The sequence below is a fragment of the Moschus berezovskii genome, chromosome 11 (assembly GCF_049115385.1).
Source record: "Moschus berezovskii isolate FMDL1 chromosome 11, NW_MosBer_1.0, whole genome shotgun sequence".
Lineage (NCBI taxonomy): Eukaryota > Metazoa > Chordata > Mammalia > Artiodactyla > Moschidae > Moschus > Moschus berezovskii.
Window position 1 is genome coordinate 59,207,065 of NC_142470.1, and position 25,353 is coordinate 59,232,417.

Sequence of the window (25,353 nt, forward strand, 5' to 3'; positions counted from 1 at the left end):
CGCGGGGGAAGAGTGTCCAGTCGTCCACCAACTCCACCGCACCCCCACGCAAACGCACCCACTCCGGGGCCGCCGCCGCTCCCTTACCAGCTCTTTGGGCGGCTTCTCCTGGGTTTTTCCAAACAGCCCCATGGCGAACTGAACTCGGCTCGCCCCTCGCGGCTTTCCGTTCCCCGCGCCGTGGCAGGTCACGGGCAGCCGCCTGGGCGGGGCCGCTGAGAGGCAAGGAGTCTGGGCGCCAGGAGCAGGGAGCGGCCGCGGGGAACCTCGTGCGCATGCGCCGAACTCGTGCGCAGACTCGGGGCGGAGGTTTTGTCAGAAAGGTTGACGCAATCGCGTACTTTCGGGGAGGGGACTTGTGGACCCAGGTGAGGAGCTAGGTGTGTTTTTCTGAGGCGTGGAGGTGATTCCTCCGAAGGATCCGAACTTACTGACTGCACCCGGTGATTACAGCTGCGCCTGCTCCCCTAAATCTGTATGTTGTTGTCCCGGAAATCTGTTGTTGTTCAGTCGTTCAGTCGTGTCTGACTTTTTGCGACCCCAGGGACTGCAGCACGCCAGGCTTCCGTGTCCTTCACCATCTCCCGGACTTTGCTCAACCTCATGTCTGTTGAGTCGGGTGATGCCATCCAACTATCTCATCCACTGTCATCCGTTTCTCCTGCCCGCAGTCTTTCCCAGCATCAGGGTCTTTTCCAAAGAGTCTGATCTTTACTTCAGGTGGCGAAAGGATTTGGAACTTCACCTTCAGTCCTTCCGGTGAATATTCAGGGTTGATTTCCTTTAGGATTGACTGGTTTGATCTCCTTACTGTCCGGAAATCTGTATCTCCACCCAAACAAGATACTTTCATAACCACTTTCCTAAGATCGTAAGCACCTCACATGCAGCGAGCGAGAAATGACCGCTTCCTCCCGCCAGAGCTGCTCCTCTCCTCTGTTTTCTCCACCGTGGCCTAGTCATTAAAACCGGAGCATCATTCTTTCTCCCCTCTCCTTCCAAGTCCCAACAGTTGTAACTTTTCAGTCTTTTAAGGAACTCCAGCCCTCCCCTTTCATCTCCAGTGTCACAGCTTTTGTTCTGCTGCTGCTGCTAAGTCGCTTCAGTCGTGTCCGACTCTGTGCGACCCCCTGGAGTGTAGCTCACCAGGCTCCGCCGTCCCTGGGATTCTCCAGGCAAGAACACTGGAGTGGGTTGCCATTTCCTTCTCCAGTACATGAAAGTGAAAAGTGAAAGTGAAGTCGCTCAGTCGCGACCCCATGGACTGCAGCCCACCAGGCTCCTCCGTCCATGGGATTTTCCAGGCAAGAGTACTGGAGTGGGGTGCCATTGCCTTCTCCGCAGCTTTTTTGTTCAGGCCATGGCAATTTCCAATGGAGATAATTCCTACTTGCCTTGTGCCTATGTGTGTGCGTGTGTTTGTGTGGTCCTGCAGTCTGCATAGACCATGGGGGTGCTAAGTCACTTCAGTAATGTCTGACCCTTTGCGACCCTATGCCCTATGGACCATAGCCTGCCAGGCTCCTCTGGCCATGGGATTCTCCAGGCAAGAATACTGAAGTTGGTTGCCACGCCCTCCTCCAGGGGATCTTCCTGACTAAGAGATCAAATTCGGGTCTCTTATGTCTCCTGCGTTGGCAGGCAGATTCTTTAACACTAGCACTTCCTGGAAATCCCACATAGACCATAACCTTAATAAAATTCTCAAAGGACTCTGTGACTAGAAAGTAGTTGCATTTTAGCTGGGCAGTCTCTGAATCTACACTGGTGACCTGCTGGTTGTTCTCATTACCTTGTCTCATGATGGTGAAGAATCCACTTATTTACGACCTCAACCCCATAGTTCCATCTCTGGTGGGACTGTAAAATGGTACAACCATTCTGAAAATATTTTGGCAGGTTTTTTAAATGATAAACATATATCTTCCTCATGCCATTCCACTGCTAGTTATTTATCCAAGAGGAGGAAGAGCATATGTGATTACAAAGACTTGTACTGGCATCCTTATTTGTATTTGCTGAGAAATGGAAATAATCCAAAGGTCCATCAACAAGTAAATGGATAAACCAGTTGTGGTAGATAATAAAAACAGAACAAACTTGATACCTTCTTCAACATGGATGAATCTCAAAATAGTTATGCTGAGTGAAAGAAGCCAGGAAATAAAGTACATTCTGTATGATTTCATTATAACATTCTAGAAAATGCAAACTCTAGTGATAGTAGATCAGTGGTTGCTAGGGGACAGGGATTGTTTTTGAAAGAGGCAAGGAGAGATTGCAAAGGGATATAAAGAATATTTGGGGAAGTAATGGACATTATCTTGCTTGTGGCAACGGTATCACAGATATATGCTGTGTCAAAAATTGGACACTTCAACATGGAAGCAGCCTAAATGTCCATTAACAGATGAATGGATAAAGAAGATGTTGTAGATATGGATAATACAATGGAGTATTACTGAGCCATAAAAAAGAATGAAATAATGCCATTTGTAGCAACATGGATGGACCTAGAGATTATTATACTAAGTGAAGTAAGTCAGACAGAGGAGGCCAAATATCATACGATATCACTTACATGCTGAATCTAAAAAATGATCAAATGAACTTGTTTGTAAAATAGACTCACAGACATAGAAAACAAACTCATGGTTCCCAAAATGGAAAGGAGGAGGGGCAAGAGATACTGCTATATATAAAACAAGGACCTACTGTATAGCACACGGGACTATATTCAATATATTGTAATAACCAAAAATGGAAAAGAGTGAAAAAGATATATAACTGAATCACTTTCTGTACACCTGAAACTCACAGTTAATCAACTGTACTTAATAAAAATAGACACTTTAATTTGTACACTTTACATCAACATACTTCAATAATGTTCTAAAAAATAGCAGTACATGTTCATTGTAACAAGTAAAACTTCCACACTCACTTTCTCAGGGAAAATGTTCTCAAATTATTTATATTTATTTAAATAATTGGTGTGAATTCTTCGTGGCTTTTACTTTGGAGAATATATTTTTAACATAGTTTTACTTATTTGGGGTCATATTCTACATATTGTTTTGCAATCTTTTTAAAAAAATTTTGCATAGATTTTCATTGATGTTAATATCTAGAGCTAAGGGATTCCAAAGTAGGAATGTACTATTATTTATTTAACCATTTCCCTATCGTATAACACAATGTGGTTTCCAATTTTCCCCTTTAACAATAGACACAGTTTAAAGCACAAGTTTTAAAGTACTAACTATATACTCTGCATAGGTTGCACAGTTTGAACTACCAGCAGTGTACAAGAACTCTCTTTTCCCTAAATGCTTGCTGACAATGAATATTATGAATATTACTAATCACTTACATGTTTGTCAATTCAAGGGTATATTTTAAATTTTCATTTCTCTGATTACTAGTCTGCTGCTGAGGCGCTTCAGTCGTGTCTGACTCTGTGTGACCCCATAGATGGCAGCCCACCAGGTTCCCCCGTCCCTGGGATGGATTCTCCAGGCAAGAACACTGGAGTGGGTTGCCATTTCCTTCTCCAATGCATGAAAGTGAAAAGTGAAAATGAAGTCGCTCAGTCGCATCCCGACTCTTAGTGAACCCATGGACTGCAGCCTACCAGGCTCCTCCGTCCATGGGATTTTCCAGGCAAGAGTACTGGAGTCTAGATGAGCATCTTTTTGTATATTTCTTGGCTATTTGAATCTTTTTTGTGAATTGCCTCTTTGTATCCTTTGCCCTTCAGTTGAATTGTCTTCCTTCCTTTTTTTTGGTTTTTTTTTTTTTTTTAGTATGATGGAGCTCTCTGAAGATAAGAGATCTGTGGAAATGTTTTGAAGTCTCCTTCACCATACCCTTTTTTTTTTTTTTTTGAGCATGAACTATAAAGCAGCAGTTTTTCATGCGGGGGGACACTGGACTTCCAGTTAGTCAATGATATTTATCAAATACCTACTATATATTAAGCACTCTATAGGCTCTAAGAAAACAACAATGAACGAAAAGAACCTCACACAATCTGATGAGAAGGACAAGTACTAAACAATGGTGATAAATAAAATCAAGTGAATTACCACAAATGTGTAAAATTCTAACTATAGGAAGCACATGGTGAATAGTGACTCTTCTCTGAGCCTATTTTGCTTTATTGTGCCTCACAGATACTGCATTTTTTTTAAAACAAGTTTGTGGCAACCTTGCATCACCAAGTCTCTTGGCACTAATTTTTCAATGGCATTTGCTCATGTTATGTTTCCGTGTCACATTTTGGTAATTCTAGCAACATTTCAAACTTCTTCACTATTACTATATTTGTTATGGTGATCTGTGACCGGTGACCTTTGCAAAAGGTTACTACTTTTTGCAAAAGTTACTATTGCAAAAGTAATACAACTTATTGAAGCCTCAGATGGTGGTTAGCCTTTTTTAGCAATAAAGTATTTTGTATATGTACATTTTTTAGCCATAATGCCATTGGACACTTAATGGACTACAGTGTAGTGTAAACATAACTTTTATATGCACTGGGAAACCAAAAAATTCATGTGACAAGCTTTCTTGTATTATTCGCTTTATCGAGGTGGTCTGGAATCAACTCACAGTAACTCCAAGGTATGCCTATATAAGCTGAGCCCTGAAGGATGAGCAAGCAGAGAGATGAAGAGTTCCAGTGAAAAAGAAACAGCATGTGCCTAGAGCCTTCCCAGTTACTGGATGGGGGTTTGGGATCACAAGCATTTCATTTACTAAATGCACTTGTCTAAAGTTGGTCATCAACTCTCCACTCCCAATGCAAGGGGCCTGGGTTTGATCCCTGCTCAGGAAACTAGATCCTATATGCCGCATCTAGGAGTTCATGTGCTGCAACTAAAGACTCCACGTGCCACAACCAAGACACAACCGAGCCAAACAAATAAAAGTAAATAAAAATAAAGTTGGTCATCAAGGACAGAGAGGTCACAGTGTGCAGGATGTTGATTTGGCATGTGGCATCCTATTTAAATATGCTACTTACAGAGCCTTAAAAATACATCAATGCAGTTGCTCCTCAGCGACTGGAATGGCACTGTGCACCCTCCACACATTTTCCAGGCTCCACTCTTACAGCAACATACTCTCTATTCGTCTCCTGATACTGCCTTGGCCTTGGACAACCCTGTTAGCTCAGACGGTAAATAATCCGCCTGCAATGCAGAAAACCTGGGTTCGATCCCTAGGTCAGGAAGATTTCCTGGAGAAGGGAATGGCTACCCCCTCCAGTATTCTTGCCTGGAGAATTCTATGGACAGACCGTGGAGTCGCAAAGAGTTAGACATGATTGAGTGACTAACATTTTGAACAACGCTGTGGCTGTGGGTGTAACTTATCCTTCCTACACGGGCCTCAGGAAACTTGCACCGGATCCTCCCACCTGCTGAGACTCACATCTGAGGGGGTGGGAAGAACTAAGTGAGCAGGCATTCTGGCTTTTTGCTCCTGCCAAGCACCGCAAGTGTTTAACAGGATTGCACTCCCTACCATATGTTCACACAGACATTTATTCACACACATTTTTAAGGTTTTATATGCACTCTCCTCCTGATACCTGAAAAATGTTATAAACAGATGCACATCCCTTGTTCTGAAAGGTGTCTCAATGCCCAGTGCTTTAAAATTTCTCTAAATTTGAAATGACAAATAGAAAATACTGTTTTCCCTCCTTCCCCCAGTTTGTCCTTGCTTATTTCAGTAGATTTCCTACCTTAGAGAGCTTCCTGGCTTACAACTGTTCCTCATACACCAGGTAGACAGTTTAATGAAATGCTCTGGGCAAGAAAGTCACAATCCAATTCCTAGGAGGAACATTGACCTAATAAAAACAAGATATACCTTGTTTTATACAACAGATGGACTCTGAAAATTTTAGCTATAAACTGACCTTTGGGAAATTGAATTCCCTCCCATACCTTATATAATAATTTTGGAGTGGATTTCTTAATTTCTGACTAACCTCCAGTGTGAGGGACTCCTGACCACAGTTTATGACTTGAGATAAGGCAAAGAGAAACCTTGAATCATCTGCCCATTCCCAACCTTCCTCCACCAACCTTACAATGAGTCTAGTATTAAGAATCCTATTTTAGGGCTTCCCTCAAGTTCAGACAGTAAAGAATCTGCCTGCAATGCAGGAGACCTGGGTTCGATCCCTGGGTTCAGAAGATCCCCTGAAGTAAGAAATGGCAACCCATTCTAGTATCTGCCTGGAGAATCCCATGGACAGAGGAGCCTGGTGGGCTACAGTCCATGAGGTCACATACAGCTGGACATGACTGAGCAACTTTCATTAGATTCTACAAGGCTACTTCATCAAAGTATGACAAATCAGGTAGTTTAAAACAACAGAAATTTATTCTTTCACAGTTCTGGAGCCAGAAATCCAAAAGCAAGGTGTCAATAGGGCCATGCTCCATCTGAGACTCTGGGGAGGATCATTCCTTGCCCTTTTCCAGGTTGTGGTGATCGCCATCAATCACTGGCTTTCCTTGGCTTGCCACTGCATCACTCCAATCTCTGCCTCTGTTGCTATGTAGTGTTTGTATTAGTAAGCTTGGGGTGCCAATACAAAATACCAAAGACTGGGTGGCTCAAACAACAGAAATTTATTTTCTAGTAGTTCTAGGGGCTGAAAGTCCAAGATAAGTGCCAGCCTGGGGAGAGCTCTCTTACTGACTTGACCTTCTCTCTAGGACCTCACATGGTAGAGACATAGGCTTCTCTTATAAGAGTACTAATCTGTCATGAGGCCACCTCAAGGCCTCATCTAAACCCAATAATCTCCCAAAGGACCCATCTCCAAATACACAGTGGGTTAGGGTTCCAATAGATAATGGATTTGAGGAGGACACAATCCAGTCCAATGGGATATTCTCCTCTCTGTAAGCACACCAGTCCTACTGTATGAAGGGTTCACCTTAATCCAGCATGACCTCATCTTAACTATATCTGCAATGACCGTATTTCCAAATAAGGTCACATTCTGAGGTACTGGGGGTTTAGAATGTCAACATATCTTTTGAAGGGGCACAATTCAACCTCCAACAATCCCCATATATATGCATGGGTCCTACACTTTAAAGAAGAAAGAAGGTGATAGAGGGTGGAGGCAAACCGCTTAGCTGAATTCTTTAAACAACAACAAACTTCTATCATCCATCGTGCCCCAAAGTAGGGGTAGTTCCCACTTGGGAGGGGTAAGTACATATCTGATGACTGGCTCTGGCTTGAAGCAAGTACTGTCCCTGGGAAATCACAGTAATCACTGCAGCCACCCTGTATTGCCCTCTAGAGCACCATTTCTACCACCAAAGCTCCTCTCATGGGAGACTACATGCCTTTTCTTATTTCTCCACAGCATAGAAGGGACAAAGCCTGAACTTAAAAAAAAAAAAAATCGAAGGACAGGAAATTGTACTTATACTCTGTAATAAAATGTATGGGAAAAGAATCTTAAAAAGAGTGGATATATGTATACTTTGGCCACCTGATGCAAAGAACTAACTCATTGGAAAAGACCCTGATGCTGGGAAAGATTGAAGACAGGAGGAAAAGGGGACAACAGAGGATGAGATGGTTGGATGGCATCACCGACTTGACGCACATGAGTTTGAGCAAGTTCCAGGAGTTGGTGATGGACAGGGAAGCATGGCATACTGCAGTCCATGGGTTCGCAAAGAGTTGGACATGACTGAGTGACTGAACTGGTATGTATAACTGACTCACTTTTATGTATAGCAGAAAATAGCATTGTAAATCAACTATACTCCAATAAAAAACTAAATAAAAATAAAAACAAAGCAGATCAAAAATATAATTGGACAAGTTCTATTTTAAATCATAAGAAAAGTTAAACTGAATTTTTAAGCAATACTTTACTAAAGTCTCCAAGAAACAGTATCAGAATTGGAAAGTGTGAGCATGCAGCTCACACATTCAATGTTTTGGGGACTGGAAATTCTGAAAAACTCACTGCAAACCACATAGTTTTAATAACATACAGCCACACTATTTTATGTGCATGGTTGGTCTCTCAGAAAAGTAAGGGAAATCAGTAATATCTGCCAATAATAGAAACCAAGAACCCTGTTGTGTACTGCAAAAAGAATATGACACAGACAGTAGAGTGTTCAAATAAGTGTATGTCCTGGTGCATTTGTACGTATGTGTAAACCTACAGAATCACTATATAGATCAACATTTAAAATGTTTCCAAATCTTAGAAGGCTCCATCATCCCTGTTTCTAGTCAACATCCCCAAAAGAGAACCATTAGTCTGATTTATTTCTATCTCTATAGATTTAGTTTCAGCTCTTCTTGAACTTTATATAAATGGAATCAAATAGTATGCTTGATTTTAATGATTGGTTAGAGGAACAGAAGGCAAGGCCTTTGGCGGGATAAAATGGTGAAGCAGAGTTGAGACCCCCCGCCCCTGAAGCTAGGAGCCATGATGACCTCATCCTCAGTGAAAGAAGAGGCTGGGAAAAAGGTCTATCTGCTTGCAAAGGCAGCCAAGAAGGAAATGTTTTAGGCCACAGCTCTGAATGAAAAATAAAAATAGAAGGCTTCCTTAAGAAAGCATCATTATAAATATGCCCTTATATGGATTTAAAGCCATACTATATTCTCACAGCGTTGGAAATCCAAAGCCGAGATATTAATTTAAACTGTTCTTTAGTGGATGGCATCATCAGTACCTGTCAGAACATTCTGAGCTCATTTTGAAGGAATATACCCCAAATTCAGGCACTGCAGTATTCCTACAGATTGTATGCTTCGTCACTCAGTCATGTCCAACTCTTTGTGATCCCATGGACTGTTGCTTACCATGCTCCTCTGTCCCTGTAATTTTCCAGGCAAGAATACTGGAGTGGGTTGCCATCTCCTACTCCAAGGGATCTTCCTGACCCAGGGATCAAACCTGTGTCTCATACATATTAAGATAAACAAAATTTTCCAAATGCAAATATATGAGGCCAAGAGTAAATTTTTTAAAAATCATAATTATAGTCCAAAGCACATCAGATATTAGAATTCTCAAATGTAAAATAAAAATACTATACTTAAAATGTTCAAAGAAATGAAAGAGGGACTTAAAGAAACAAGAGACCATAAAAATGAAAAAGAACCAAAGAATTTCTAGACATAAGAAAATATAACAATAGAAATAAAAACCTTAGTCACTGAATAAACCTCAGTGAATGAATTAAACAGCAGATTACACATGGGCTACCACTCAACCATAAAAAGAATAAAATTTTTTCATTTGTAAAAACATGGATGGACTTGAAAGGTATTATGCTAAGTGAAATAAGCCAGACAGAGAAAGACAAATATTGTATTATCTCACTTATATGGAATCTAAAACACAAACAAATTAGTGAATATAACAAAAAAGAAGCCAGACTCACAGATATAGAGAACAAACTAGTGGTTATTAGGGTGGAGAGGGAGGGGAAAGGGGCATTAAAAGAGCAGGGATTAAGAAATACAAACTGTTAAATATATAATAAGGTACAAAGGTATATTGCACAACACAAGGAATACAGCCAATGTTTTATAGTAATATTAATGTAGTATAAAATTGTGAATCACTGTATTGTACTGGTAACTTGTATGATATTGGTGTATCAACTATACTTCGACTTTTTTAAATAGGCAAAAAAAATCGAATCACCATGTTGTACACCCTGAATTATCATAGTGTTGTAGATCAATTATACTTCAAAAACAAACAAAGAAACTCATAGAAAAAGAAATCATGTTTGTGGTTACCAGAGGCAGGATATGGAGGAAGGAGGAACTGTATGCAGGTACTCAAAAGGTACCAGCTTCCAGTCAAAAATAATACTAGGGATGTAATATACGACATGATAAATATAACTGACACTGCTCCGTGTTATATATGAAAGTTGAGAGTACATGTTAAGAATTCTGATCACAAGAGAAGACATTTTTCTTTATTTCTTTAATTTTGTATTTATGCAATGAAGGATGTTCACTAAATTTATTGTGTTATCATTTAATGATGTATAAATGTCAAATCATTATGCTTACACCTTAAACTTACACAGTATTGTACATCACTTATATCTCAAAGTGGGAAAAAAAAGAATGATTAATATTAAAAACACTGACAGTATCAAGTACGGGAAAACAATATGGAGCAATCAAGAATTTTTCTAATTTTTGGCTGTTCAGCACAGCATGTAGGATCTTAGTCCCCTAACCAGGGATCAAACCCATGCTCCCACAGTGGAAGTGTGGTGTCTTAACCACTGGATCGCCAGGGAAGTCCCGAAATGAGAATTCATATATACTGCTGACTAGCGTGTACATTGGTACAACTAGTTTGGAAAATTCTTTAGCAGTATCAACTAAAGCTAAAGATAAAAATACTTTATGTTAGAGCAACTCCATCCTTTGTTATATACTCAACATACATGTTTATGTCCATCAAATGACTGTATAGCAATATTCAAAGCAGATTTATTCATAATAGCAAAAACTGGGAACAGATATCCATCAGCAAATAAATATGCAAATTGTGGTATATTTATACAATAGCATACTAATCAGCAATACAAAAAATGAACTACAGACACATGCAACATCATGGTTGAATCTTGGTGCAACAACTGTGTTCTGCTGAGATCAAGCTCTCTGTATTACAATCAGGAAATTGTTCTGTGCAGTGAGCTAGGTAATTGTGGAGCTTACCATTAGTTGCCCTTCTCTTAGGGATCTTCAGTCTTGTGCTGCCTATTTATTGTCCACTGCCTGAAAGCAATTGCTCATATAGTTTGGTCTGGTTTTACAGTTACAGCAAGACCAGTCTATTACCAATTCCTCCCTCACGGCTAGAAGTCCTGTGTCATTATTAAGAAATAATATGAATTGCACTTAGGAAAACTCAATGAAGGGATGGAGAGAGGAAAATGATATGTAACTGCAAGAGTCTTTACTCATACTGGAACTGAAGACACAGAATATTTAGGTGGAAGGAAGATTAGTAAATTTTTGATATAATATGATTGAGATGCTGTAATCGATATGACATGACATGACTGAGATGCTGTAATAGTTAAAGGCTAGTCCTCTATAACAGAGAGACCTGAAAATGCAATGATCTAAATATTAAGTGTACTTGTTTGTAGAATGGTCTAGTAATCTCCATAGTCAGAGAGCTCTGCTCTGTGAGGTCATGCAGGGACCCAGTCTGGTGAGGGAGCTCCGTGCACTGGTCACACCTGACTTTCAAGTCATCACCATATCTGGCAAGCTGATGTAGGGGAGAAAGTTAGTTATACTACACATACCCAATATTTTAAGTCAAGATCCAGAAGTGGCATGAATCACTTTTGCTTACATCGCGTTGATAGGAATTACTCACGTTGGTCACACCTAACTACAATGGGAGCTGAGAAATACTGATAGCTGGATATCTGTTCAGCTAGAATTCTAGTATAATGGAGAATGGGAGAATAGATTGGTGACAGGGTGTGAAGAGGTCAACAGTCAACAAGTGTGCCATGGATGCTTGTGGGTTCCCCAAGTGAACTGCTCATATGATAGCTCTGTGTGGAGATCTGGTATTGCATAGTGTTCTGGACTAGAGACATAAACTCAGAAGCCAGCAGTATGTGAGTGGGAGTCAAGGACATGAGTATTGATGCAATCACCCAAATGAATTGAGAACAGGAACCGAACCCTGGGAGAATAACTCTGAAGGAGGTAAGGAGAAAGGAGGTCCCAGGAAGGAAATTACAAGGGATCAGAGAAGTGGAAGGAAAACCAGGAAGAGGAGGACCAGAGAAGGCTAAACAAAAGGAATTTCAAAAAGGGAGTGATCAACAGAGTCACCGTATGCACAGAACTCAGATAATGTAAGTACAGAAATGCATTCACTGGGTTTTATTATTAGTTCAACTTCAATAAATATATGAAGGATAAACAAATGAACACTGAAGGAGGTAAGAAAGGCCTAAAGCTTTAATAATGGAAATAAACGGACAGGTTAAGGCAGTAGAAAGTATGATTTTTAGTAGGCATATAGCTGAAAAATGATTGACTGTAAGTTGATTATTGAATTTGGGTACATAGGATTTTATTATATTAATCTCTTTACTTTTGTGTATAGCTAAAAATTTCCAAGGGAAAAATTGTTTAAAAAAAAATCCATCCTGCCCCCTAAAGAGACAGCTACAGACAGGGAGAAAATATGTAAATTTGACAATGGACTTACATACAGAATATATAAAGAACTCATATAATTCAATAAGACAGTAACTCAATAGAAAAATGGGGAAAAGATTTGAAGAAGGACTTCACAAAAGAGGTAACTCAAATGACCAATAAACATGTGACAAGGTGTCAAGTGTCAGCTGTCATTGGAGAAATGCAAACAAAACCCACAAATTATAAGCATAATTATAAGAAGGAACAAAATTGTAACAGCAAATTTTAACAAGAGTGTGGAACAACTGTAAGTCTCATACACTGCTGGGGAGGGTGTAAATTGGTAGAACCACTTTAGAAAACTGTCAGTGTTTATCAAAACTGAACTGAGGCATACTCAATAAGCCAGAAATTTCACCCTCAACAGAAATGTGACCCAAGTCACATAAAAGGATGTTCATAGCAGCACTGCTTGTACTTGTCAAAGACTGGAAATCAGCTAAATGTCCACCATAATAGAATGGATAAATTGTTGCATGTTCATTAATACTATGCAGTAATGATGACGAATAAACAACTGCTCCATACAATAGAGATGAACCTCATGAACATACAAATGAGAGACCTAACCCTAACCACACAAAGTACCACACACTCTATGGCTCCATTCATAAAACATTCAAAAAGAAGCAAAACTAATCTATGGTTCTGTAATTTATCACAGAGATTAATTTTGGGGCGGATGGAGGAAGTAATGACTAAGAAGGAAGCAGGGGAGGTTTCTGGGTTGTGGCAATTGCTCAGTTTCTTAATCTGGGTGATGACTTACATGAGTGTGTTGAGTTGGTAATAAATTAATAATCTTGACATTTAATATTTATATACTCTTATGGAGATGTATTCGGGCTTCCCAGCTGTCTCAGTGTTAAAAGAATCTGTCTGCCAATGCAAAAGGCACAGGTTTGATCCCTGGGTAGGGAAGATCTCCTGAAAAACGAAATGGCAATGCACTCCGGTATTCTTGCCTAGGAAATCCATGGATAGAGAAGCCTGGGGGCCTTCAGCTCATGGGGTTGCAAAGAGTCGGACACAACTGAGCATGCATGCATGGAGATACACTGCCCTTCAATAAAAACTAACTAAAGGGGAAAAAAGAACATATTTTCCCTGTGAAAGTTGCTCAGTCGTGACTGACTGCGACCCCATGGACTACACTGTCCATGTAATTCTCCAGGCAATACTGGAATGGGTAGCCTTTCCCTTCTGAAAACGGTTAAAGAAGGTACTGTTCATTTGTTCCATCCTTTTCTTGTCCTGTATGGGTGTGATCAGTTGCTCAGTCATGTCCGACTCTTTGCCACCTCATGGACTATAGCTCACTAGACTCCTCTGTCTATGGAATTTTCCAAGCAAACTGGACTGTGCCGCCAGTTCCTACTCCAGGGGTTCTTCTGACCCAGATATTGAACCTGCATCTCTTGCATCTCCTGCGTTTGCAGGCAAATTCCTTACCACTGAGCCAACTGCAAAGCCCTACCTCTCCTGTCTGACTCCTCTATTTTTTTTTAAAGCTGATTAATACATGTTACAAGGCATCAAAAGCCTTTTCCATTTCTCACCTGTGGTCCACCCTATAAGAATATTATTTCAGGAAACACTAGTACTGCACTCAGGCTGTGGCATAATTCTCAGATAAATAAGCAACTTACAATTACCACCACATTCTCCTAGACTAAAAACTCTAAGCTATTTGAACAAACTCAAGGTCTCTGATTACCAGATTCTAAATAAAACACATGTGTTGTTCCAAAATGGGTTAGATACATTCCTCCTTAAAGGAATGCAATGGAATGAATTATTATAGTCTTATTTTAGCCCTTAGAAAATTTGAAATTGTAAAAGATCCTTTCTCTCATTTCTGTATAGCCCAGTCTGGGGCATATTATACCATTAACTGTCTTCTGCTGTGGTGATAATACCTCCCATTCTTTCCACAGCCCTGAAAATACAGCAGGGTCTGTAAGCCTGTCCTCCATCACTCCATACAGCAGAAAGTATGTTTGGCTGAAGCAGGAGAAAGACGCTCTTATGTCTCCTGATTGCTGTTTTGGAGATACTAGGGGATGATAGAATGAGTTTGGTGCTAAACTCTTGAGGATGCTCTTTAATAGTTCACAGGTTTCTCTCTGAATAAAAATTCTGGTTAAATAGATGCCATTTTGATGAATAAATGTAAGTAGCATAACATATTTCAGAGCGAGTTGGTTATATTAGAACTAGTTCTTGTCAAAAGATGAATTCCTGACTCATCTTCCTTTCCAAACATGGTGACATGGGAAGCATCCAGCCACCTGTCCAGATCTGGGTCTCCAGCACCTGCTGTCGCTCTACTGCCAGTTAACTGCATGTTCTTGTGTGGATCCTGGCAGGAGAACTGTTTGAAGATTCTCGCAAATGTAGCAAATCTTTTGTTAAATGATGAGTGTGTCAGTTCATTCATAACAGAGATATCAACAATCTAAATCAAGGCATAAGATTGGACAAAGGGGCCTTCACATTTGTTTCTGCCACTCAGATTCTATTATTTTCAAAAATAAAACTGTAAGAATGCTCTTTATTTTTCCCATTAAAAAACCCCACTAAGTGCTATTAAAGCAAAACATTATATATTAAGATTGGTTACAGTCCACCATGCTCAATACTAACAAATAATTTGAATAATACTGTTTTAAAAGCCCAAGATATTCCTGTGTTTGGCATTTTAAGGGATGCTTCCTATCCAAGCCTCTGGCAACAAAGCTGGGAGTCAGCTTGAGGCATTTTATTCCAGAAACCTATTGTTTTAGCCACTTGGCTCAGGAAATTAGTAAAACTAAATGGAGAGCATTTAAACAATATGACAAAAGTGGCCCTGAAAATATCAGAGTTCTAACTTCCCTTTTGCCTTGTCTGAAACTCTACTACTCTGTCTTTGTAAAAGGACCTCCTCAAACTCCAGATTGTTACCCAAGTGGCAACATGTCACCAGACCCTTTATTAACAAATAGATGATGTTCTCAAAGTCCATTCCCAAATGAAAAAAAGTTTGTAGAATTTTACTAAGAGTAGCAACACTGACTAAACATACTAGACAGGTGGTGAAAAGTTTGGTAAAGGGCAAAATTAGAGAAGATTTACAAAATTCACGGAAATATTCTTTATTGAATATCTACTCTGGGTCTAACATGTTAAGGATATAACAGTAGATTATAGCATTACTTCTGTCTTCAGGGAGCTTATCGCTTTTAAAGAAAGAAAAGACTTACACAAGAAATAATTAGAGAAGACAGAAGAAAACACTCGAGCAGAACACAATTGTGCATCCCACTATTACAGTTAACCAGAGTTCAGTAATTAGAAAGCCTACATACTTGGAATTTTTAATTAAATTCACTAGGTCGCTCTAAGAATTCAAACTTAAAAACAAAAAACAGTTAAAGTTCAGAGTCTATCAATCTTGGATACCTCCTTCAATTCTCTACCTCCAGGAAAACCTGACAAAAGCATTGTTTGCTCTGCTTCACAATTAAAGGATGAGTCAAGCTTCCGTGGACTAGGCTTCCTTAGTGGCTCAGAGGTAAAGAATCCACCTGCTAATGCAGGAGACATAGGAGACCTGGGTTCGATCCCTGGGTTGGGAAGATCCCCTGGAGAAGGAAATGGCAACCCACCCCAGTATTCTTGCCTGGGAAATCCCATGGACAGAGGAGCCTGGTGGGCTACAGTTGACAGGGTTGCAGAATAGGACATGACTGAAGCGACTTAGCACGCACATATGCAACCTTCCCTGAAGACCTGAACCTCTATCGACTATTTACTCCTTGACCTTCTGTAATACTTTGATAGCACGTCCAGCATTCAAAGGTAATACCTCCATTTTATGCCAGGCATGTTGATATATTTAATGAATAGAGCACAGTTCCTACCTTAAAGGAGTTCACCTGAAAAAGACATGTGTGTAGTTTTAATACAATGCAACTAACTAGGATAGGCATATACCAGCTATCTCTGGGATATAAGAAGGCAGGACTTCCCTGGTGGTCCAGTGGTTAAGACTCTGCACTCCCAATGCAGGAGGTGCGAGTTCAATCCCTGGTTGGGCAACAAACATCCCACATGCCAAATGGTGAGGCCTTAAAAAAAAAAAAAAAAAGGGCACATATGAGGAAAGGGCAAGGAGAAATGGGGTTGCTCCATTATTTGCAATGGTAAGTTTGACCACTTGAGTAGAGTGATTGCCACCAGAGCTTTCACTGTAAAGATATCTGTGTCTCTTCATAAGCCTGGAGGGGAAAGAAAAGATGGGTAGGAGATGTAGCGTTTCTGAAGAAAGTGGGATCTAGCCAGATAAAGCCTAGAAGAGGGGTGAGAACACGAGGCAGAGGGGACAGGCGAGCCCCAAGAACAAGTAGAGCATGACCCTGAAGAGGCAGGCAGTACAATCATGATGTGTGTAAGTTAGGCCAGGGCCTGGTAAGCCAGTGGGAAGGAGACTGCTTTATCTTCTAGGCTAATACTACTCAATATATTGCAAAGATTACAGCTTGCTGGAGGTTTAGGTGATAGCATTTTTTAAGCAATGATGTACTTTTTTAAAACAAGGTCTGTACATTGTTTCTTAGATGTGCTATTGCATATTTAATAAACTTCAGTAGTGTAAACATAACTTTTTTTAAAACATAACTTTTATATGCACTGGGAAACCAAGTAATTCTTATGAATGGCTTTACTGCCATACTTGCTTTATTGCAGTGAACTGGTACCAAACTTGCAATATTTCCAAGGTATGCCTGTAGTCTCCAAAAGTGTGGTGTGCCCTGGGATGCTGGATGAGAAAATTTCAATTATCTTTTAAAATATCTATGGTAGTGGTGGTGATTTATTTGCCAAGTTGTGTCTGACTTGTGACCCCATGGACTGTAGCCCTCCAGGTTCCCCCTATCCATGAGGTTTTCCAGGCAAGAATACTGGAATGGGTTGCCATTTCCTTTTCCATAAAACACATTTCATAATGGATAACATTATATGTATGAATTGAAATCAGGACCATAAGAGGAAGACTAGGGGATACGGAGAGAGAAGGAAGAGCTGCTTTGAGAAGAATTGATGTGTTTGAACCGTGGTGCTGGAGAAGACTCTTGAGAGTCCCTTGGACTGCAAGGAGATCCAACCAGTCCATTCTAAAGGAGATCACTCCTGGGTATTCATTGGAAGGACTGATGCTAAAGCTGAAACTCCAATACTTTGCCCACCTCATGCAATGAGTTGACTCACTGGAAAAGACTCTGATGCTGGGAAGGATTGGGGGCGGGAGGAGAAGGGGACGACAGAGAATGAGATGGCTGGATGGCATCACCGACTCGATGGACATGAGTTTGAGTGAACTCTGGGAGCTGGTGATGGACAGGGAGGCCTAGCATGCTGTGATTCATGGGGTCGCAAAGAGTCGGACACGACTGAGCAACTGAACTGAACTGAACTACTAAAGAGCACTCAGAAGGAGCTGTTCAGCAGAGAGCTATACATGAAGCTGAAGGTCTGGGGAGGGGTCTCTGTCTGAACATGGTGATTTGGGACAGCTGCTAAAAACACCAGAGAGAAAAGAACAGTGGACCGATGGCAGAACTCTAGGAAACATTTACAGTAACATTATTTTCTTTTCCAAAAGGATAATAAGAGCACAAGGAGCAGTGCTTATACTCTTATTTAAAAATTTTAAAGGCTTCCAAATATTAATACAAAGTTAGTAACTGCCATTCCTTACTATTCCCATTCCTGTATGAAAATGAGGCTCAGTGCGCCATGAAGGAAAAAAATGTTTCTGCTAGCGACCCAGCAGCAATTCAGAAAGAGAAAATTTAATTTTCTTACCGTTTTGAGGGACAAAATGTAAAGGATATTAAAAAGTCCCCCATGAAATTTGGACGCTTTGAAGAAATGACGTATTACAGGGTTGGGCCAGGGAAAATACAAAGTGAGTCTGGAATATCTTGTGTCAAAAAGCAACAAAGTGTTTCAAGATCGAAAGGGATGTCAACAGGACATAAGAAGGAGCTTAGAGGAGGGGCTCCCACTTACCAACTTTGGAATGCTTTGCGCATCAAAAAGAATAATGAATTTTAACATACTGAATATAAAAAGAATCTTGATCTACAGTGACATTTTGAAGTATGAGATGAAAAAATGGAAAACTCCTCTATACACACACACAAAATGCCACTATTAAATGTAGAATGAAGGACAGAATTAAACAATCTCCATGTCACAACTCCTATTTAGTAACAGATTCAGGCTAACAATCATCAGCAGATGTTAAAACCATTAGGTTAAAGGTTGCTGAAGAACAGGATACTCACACGGTCTCACAGATTCCTTCTTAATTATCAAGTGGAAAATACCTTACATTGCAAAGATAAAGCAGATATTACCTGAGCAAATTCAGCATCACCAACAATGGGATGAACTGACATCATGCACTCCTGATGTTATAAAACGAGAAACAGAAACCACCTAGGCAAAGTTCTTTCATCTAATTACGAAGAGACACTCAAGACAAATCCAGAAATGTGGAACTCTTCCTAAGACAACTAGCCTGTACTCTGCAAAAATGTCAGAAAAGACTAAAAAGTGTGTGGGGGGGGCAGGGAGGAGGCGGGGGTAGGGAAGGGTGACTGCTCTAGAGAAATGAATGAAAGAAAAGAGACTAAACCCAATGCATAAACCCTGTCTGAGTTCCCAGTGAAAACAAAACAGAAACATATAAAAATACAGAATATTTTGGGAGCAACTGGGGAGTATGAATTGTATATTAGATATTATTAAATCAACATTACATTTCCTGGGTATGATGATGCTGTGGTGGACGTGTAAAAAATGTCCTTGTTCTCAGGAGACACATGATGATACATTTAACGGTACAGAAGCATCATGATGACTGAAATTTATTCTCAAAGAAATCAGGAAAAAAAAAAGAGAAAAGAAAAAAAAGATTATAGACATAGAGAGAGGAGATAAAGAAAACGTAACAAGATGTAAACACCTGGTGAATGAGACAAATGAATGTTCACTGTATGTTTCCAATTTCTCTATACTTAAAAAAAAATTTCAAAATAAAAAGTCATGAAAAGTATATCAAGTAATCTATGTGTGGCTAGTATGCTATAGCTTATTTTGTTTACTTGAATATACTCGTAAATGATTTAATACTTTTAAAAACACCCACCACGAAATTTCTTCCCATCAAAGCTAACCAAGGAGGACTAATACCACTTCTGGACAATGTCAGCAACATAATATCTCCCCCACCACCCACTTCTGCCACATGAATCAAGAGTCATATCTGACTCAACTGTGAAATTAGCAAACAAGAAAAACACTTGCACCACTCAGCTACCTTATCAAAAACAATTTAACATTAGAAAAGCTGTAATCTTCTGGTTTTAAAATAATTTATTTCATAGGTCTGTTTTAATTTCATGTCTCAGAGCATACATCATTTAACCAAGAGGTGCTGGACAAAAATTGTAAAAAGGAAGGAAACATTTAGGATAAGAAACTGCCTCAATTCCATTAGAATTTGATCCTACCTTGTAAAGTCTTGCGAGGATAAATTTCTATCATACTTCCTTTGTGCTTACAAAAGAACATTAACTTCTGAATTTCCAATGTTGTAAATAAAAATTTTTACAATTAAGTATGCATTCAAATTGACACACAAGGCAACCAAATAATTGTCATCAACATTAGCATAATGTGTATTTCCTGTCACTGCACTAACATTAAACTAAACATCAAACCACAAAAACATTGTGACTAACATTAAAAAGGCAGGCTGTAAGATACGCAAAGCTTATAAAGGACAAATTGCACATGGTTAAGATGGGAAGTCATTTGACAAGGGCTGGTGTTGTGCATACGGCTGCTTTTTTTTATAAGAAGGCCACCGGCAGACAGGACAACAGTGTCGGCCCCCAGCTAACCACATCACAATGCAATTCTGATGGAACACATGACCACAAGGCAACCCCATTAGCAAACATCCATTTTCAAAATTCTCTAGGCATACAACACATTCAGTACAGTGCAGCATATCAGCAGGCCAAGTTAACCAATCAGGTTCCATATCTTCATTAGCGCTATATGATCCATAGGACCGCCCTTTCCTTTCATAAGGGCTGGTCTGACAATATTTATTGGCACAGGAACAAGCCTCAGCATCACAGTGACTTGCTCTTCCTGGAGAACAGTGAATGATGCTCAGTTTATCTTCAAATACTTCCTTCTCACTGCTCAAAGTGTCTGTGCTCTCACTGTCTGAGTCATTCTCAATATCTTGAGAACCCTCCGACATTTCCTCTTCAGACTGGACTCCAAGACATTTAAATCGCCACATTGGCAAGTTTTTTATATAATCAGTCGGTATCAGGGGGTGAAGCCAAAGATCGGGGAAAGCTAATCGCTCCAAGAACAAGTCAGGGTCTTCATCCCAATCAGATTCTACAGGAAAGTTCTGGAAAGAAGCAATCGGGTGGAAGAGGTAGCTGGTGTACCAGTCCCATAGACTTGATAACCATTCTAAGTTATTGGCATTGACTTCATCATTGTTGATGTTGCGCCGTCTCTTCTTCTCAAAGTAATCGATTAGTAAACCATGTCCAAGGTATGTACTAAGAAACAAGGCTGGGTGTGAGGAATAAAACATCCAGTCTGCCCTTACCCATGAAGCCAATGTGGTAGTATTGGAATATCTCAACAATTTTAAGCTATATTCATAAAAGCTATCTAAGTAAGGGAGCTGTAAAAAGCCCAACACAGGTAGCCAGGAGATAATTAATAGAGAATTATAGGTCCCTAAAGTGCTTATGAGAACCACAAATCGCTTGATGGTAGCTCCTTGTGTGATAAATAAGTCCATCCAAGCCATAAGGTTAACGAGAACCAAGCTCAAAACGAACAAATCATTTACTTCAGGTTGTAAGGAGCGCAAAAATGAATCCATGGCCTGAAGAGATATATACTCGCCTGTGTGGTTTCCGTATCTGTAAATTCCTTCGGGAGTTCTGAGTATGTATGACGGCATGCTATAGACACCGATATCTGTCATATAACTCTTGTTGTCCCACTTTTCCACATTTACAAAAATAAACTCAACTCTTCCAGTAAACTTTATGCTTAGTGCAGAGAAGAAAGCTGGTGGTTGGTCCAGGTTTGCAAATAGGTATATTTTTACCCAATACTGATCACTTTTATTCCATTCTTCTTTCAAGCGTTCAGCATTATAAATGGTTTTGATCCGAGAAGCCGCGTGAGCAGTTATCCACTTAAAAATGTGCTCTACCTCTGTCTTGCGCCCGCTGTACTCTTTAAGCATGACTTTCCCTTTGGAAGTACTCGTTTGTGGAACAGACATAATGAGTGTGGATCGAACCCAGCCTCTTCTTCTGCAGTATCTGTAAGAGAGGGAACTGTAAGTAAACAGCAAGGCTGCTAGATGAGCTAGCTTGCTTATCTTCCCTGTTGCACAGTTTGTCTTTCCCTGATAATTTCTATGGCCCTTGAAAGATGCCCTCTCCCCCAAACAAATAACCTGTAAACAATCAAAAGTAGTACCAATACCTGGCAGCTGTATAAGAGGAAAAGCAAAGTTTTTTATCATCTTTTTGTTTTTATCTCTATGTTTCTCCCTTTCTCTCTTTTTTTTAAACAAAAACCTTAGAGCTTAAAAAGCCTTAGAGTCAAGGGAACTGACACATACTTCCAGCATCTATTATGAACCTACTAATGCATTGTTGGAGAAGACTCTTGAGAGTCCCTTGAAGAAGGAGATCAAACCAGTCAATCCTAAAGGAAATTAACTCTGAATATTCATTGGAAGGACTGATGCTGAAGCTGAAGCCCCAATACTTTGGCCACCTGATGTGAGGAGCCAACTCACTGGAAAAGACCCTAATGCTGGGAAAGATTGAGGGGAGAAGGAGAAGGGTGCAACAGATGATGAGATGGCTGGATGGCATCACCAAATCAATGGACATGAGTTTGAGCAAACTTCAGGAGAGAGTGAAGGACAGCGAAGCCTAGAGTGCTGCAGTCTGTGGAGTCGCAGTCAGATATGACTCAGAGACTAACCAACAACAATGCATTATGTGTTGGTAAGATCCAATAGATAATAGGAAAATGATTCCTGTTCACAAAGAATTTAAAATCCTATTAAGGAGACAAAAGAATAAAACTGTATATATCCTACCACTAAATAATGTAAATGAAGTTCATTGGGAGTTTGAGTTGGTAAAGATTTCATGAAAGGTTTGGGAACTGAACTAGGTCTTGAAGAATGGTTAGATTCGGGTGGGCAAAGGAGAGAGAAGGAAATGGATTACCTTGTATGCTGAGTCCCTGACTTGAATGAAAGTTCCTGAGGGTAGGAGCCATGCTGCACACAGTTTTAACCCAAGCACCCACCACATGCCTGATGCACACAAACACTATCACAGAGAAATCTGCACAAAAGCTCAACAAGTAAAGAGAGCAAGTCCTATGTTTTTTATATTCACTCATCTCTTTAATGGGGACCATGAAGAGGAGTATTTAACATAGAGGAAACAAAGATAGTAAGTTTTTAGATTAAGAAGAGATTCAGGAAAAAAGGATATTATTGGAAAACTGGTGAAACTGGAATAAAATCTGTCATGCAGTTAATGGTATTGTACCAGTGTTAATTTCTTTACACCATTATACCACGGTTATGTAAATACTAACTAAACTTGATGAAAGATATATATGGCAACGCTATACTATCTTTATCACTCTTCTGTAAATATAAAATTACTTAAAAAAAAAAAGAGATTCAGTCCAAGGATGACTCCCATTTTACAACAGAGTAAATATAGAAGAATTTAAAATTAAATCATTTGTTTAGCTTTATCCAATGGAGTCTTGACTCTAATCCTCTTTGTGACAAACCTCTCCTTCTTAAAAAAAAAAAAACAAACTCCAAGATGAATGAAAGGAGATACCAGAAAATGAAAACAGCTGCTGTATTACAGTGGAGAGATAATCAGTAAAACAGTTTCCTTCTTTTTTCAAAAAAGTCTTTCCTAAAAACCTACCATGTGGAGTTTTATGACATATGATATGAATTTACCTCAGTAAAGTTGGAAAAAACAAAATCTACTAGGTGGATACATTTTGTTCACTACAGATTTGTAAATGAATGGTAAAAAGTATTTACTTTTTTATTGTGCTATTCAGAATACTAGTGTGAAAATCATAAATATTATGCTTTACTTAGTAAGCAAAGATTATATTTAATTAAATTACATAAGCATACTACACATTTATATGAAGAGATTAAGACAGAAAGAAGTCTTGATATACATGGCACATGGTTTTATGATGACACTATCAATTTTACCTCAGGATTTCATGATACAGTTTAAGATAAGTGAAGACAACATGTTATGTCACAAAGACAAGATTAGTAATGATTCTGGGAAACTATCTGGGTGACTCAGGATTAGAGACCACAACTCAGCTTGCTGTTTAGTAGATTTACTTCCTTTATAACACAGATACCATTAATATCAATACAGGTTTAATTGAAATGGTTTGAAAATTATATACTCCTACAGAATAAAATACCTTCTACTCTGTGTCTTTGTTCAATGAAAAATAATAATTCACTGATATGAATGCTAGTTTTTCCTCCACCCCCACCCCCACCAAAACCACAAGTGAACTCCATATAGATAGTTGTCTTATTTACATCTTAATTATCTAACTCGCTTTATGTTTTTAATTGTATGGGATACTTGTGATGACACATTTCTACTCTTGGTCATTGTTTTCATCTTTCTATAACCACCTTAGAGAATATTTGGCTTTTCTGATTTGTGTCATAAATTACAGTCTTTCTCACAGAAAATTTTACCCTATAAAACAGGCAAAGTCTTAGTTCATATATTTCTTCATGGAAGAAAACAAATGCACTATGCACTTTCTTTTCAGTTCAGAGATAAGTGACATTGACAGTTTTAAGGTTTGTCACTGCAGAAGAATTTAAGAGTACCTAGGACAATAAGATTTTGTTTGTCATCATGTATCTTTCAGATTAAATCATGTTTTCTAGACTTGAAATCCAACACACAAAGTATATCATATCAATCTTAAAACCCAACTGTTAAACAGAAAATAAGACTAATACTCATATTATTTTTAATAATGTTATATTGCCATATAGCCATATAAAAACTTCTTACTGCTAATTCAAAAAAACTTTTTAAAGGGACAACATCACAAAAATATCCTCCTATTCTTAAACTTTTTGAGATCTCTTAGACAATTTGAAGACTAAAAAGGATAAAAAAAAAACACACATGGCTACCGAGTTTTGGTATTTAGTGTGTCATTCTGGTATGGCACATTATATTTAAAAAAGGAACACTGAAAAAAAAAAAACCTTTGGTATTGTTTATAAACTGCAGTTTCTTCAGACAAGGTCACTGTCTTCCCTGGACTTCCTATCCCACTCACCAGTCTCCTCCTGGTGGGATTATCTGAAGATCAAGATGAAGGATTCAGAGGAAACTTAAAGGTAGCTTATATGTTTCTCTTTACCATTCCTTAACTGGTATAAAATCAAATAGGGCTTTTCAAAAGAAAAGCTGGAAAAAACCTGTACTAAATTTGGACTCAATTATGACACTTCTGTGGAGAAGGAAATGGCAACCCACTCCAGTACTCTTGCCTGGAAAATCCCATGGACAGAGGAGCCTGATAGGTTACAGTCCATGGGGTCGCTAAGAGTCGGACACGACTGAGCGACTTCACTTTCACTTTTCACTTTCATGCATTGGAGAAGGAAGTGGCAACCCACTCAAGTGTTCCTGCCTGGAGAATCCCAGGGATGGAGGAACCAGGTGGGCTGCCATCTATGGGGTCGCACAGTCAGACACAACTGAAGCGACTTAGCAGCAGCAGCAGCATGACACTTCTGACACATTTTCCTTTACAAGATTATATTAAAAATCAATATACTATTTCCTTCAGGTTTTCATGCTTAATAGATTATTTTCACTTTATACTCTGCTT

The 25,353-nt window shown here is 39.3% G+C and overlaps 1 protein-coding gene across 5 annotated transcripts in view; it reads right to left on the reverse strand.

Moving 5' to 3' along the window:
* The window catches only part of LOC129539296 (charged multivesicular body protein 3), an 82,993-nt gene that overhangs the window by 42,555 nt on the left and 15,085 nt on the right, over nt 1–25,353 (reverse strand). For 2 of the 5 annotated variants that reach the window (XM_088841359.1, XM_088841360.1), the window contains one exon: nt 19,309–21,716. The exons of 1 other annotated variant lie outside the window; for it this stretch is intronic. In XM_088841359.1, coding sequence (XP_088697485.1) covers nt 20,141–21,716 — 1,576 coding nt within the window. In that variant the 3' untranslated portion in view covers nt 19,309–20,140. Of the gene's footprint in view, nt 1–87; nt 279–19,308; nt 21,717–25,353 lie in introns of those variants that run through there. 2 more of the 5 variants (XM_088841362.1, XM_055399733.2) reach the window with 2 other exon arrangements.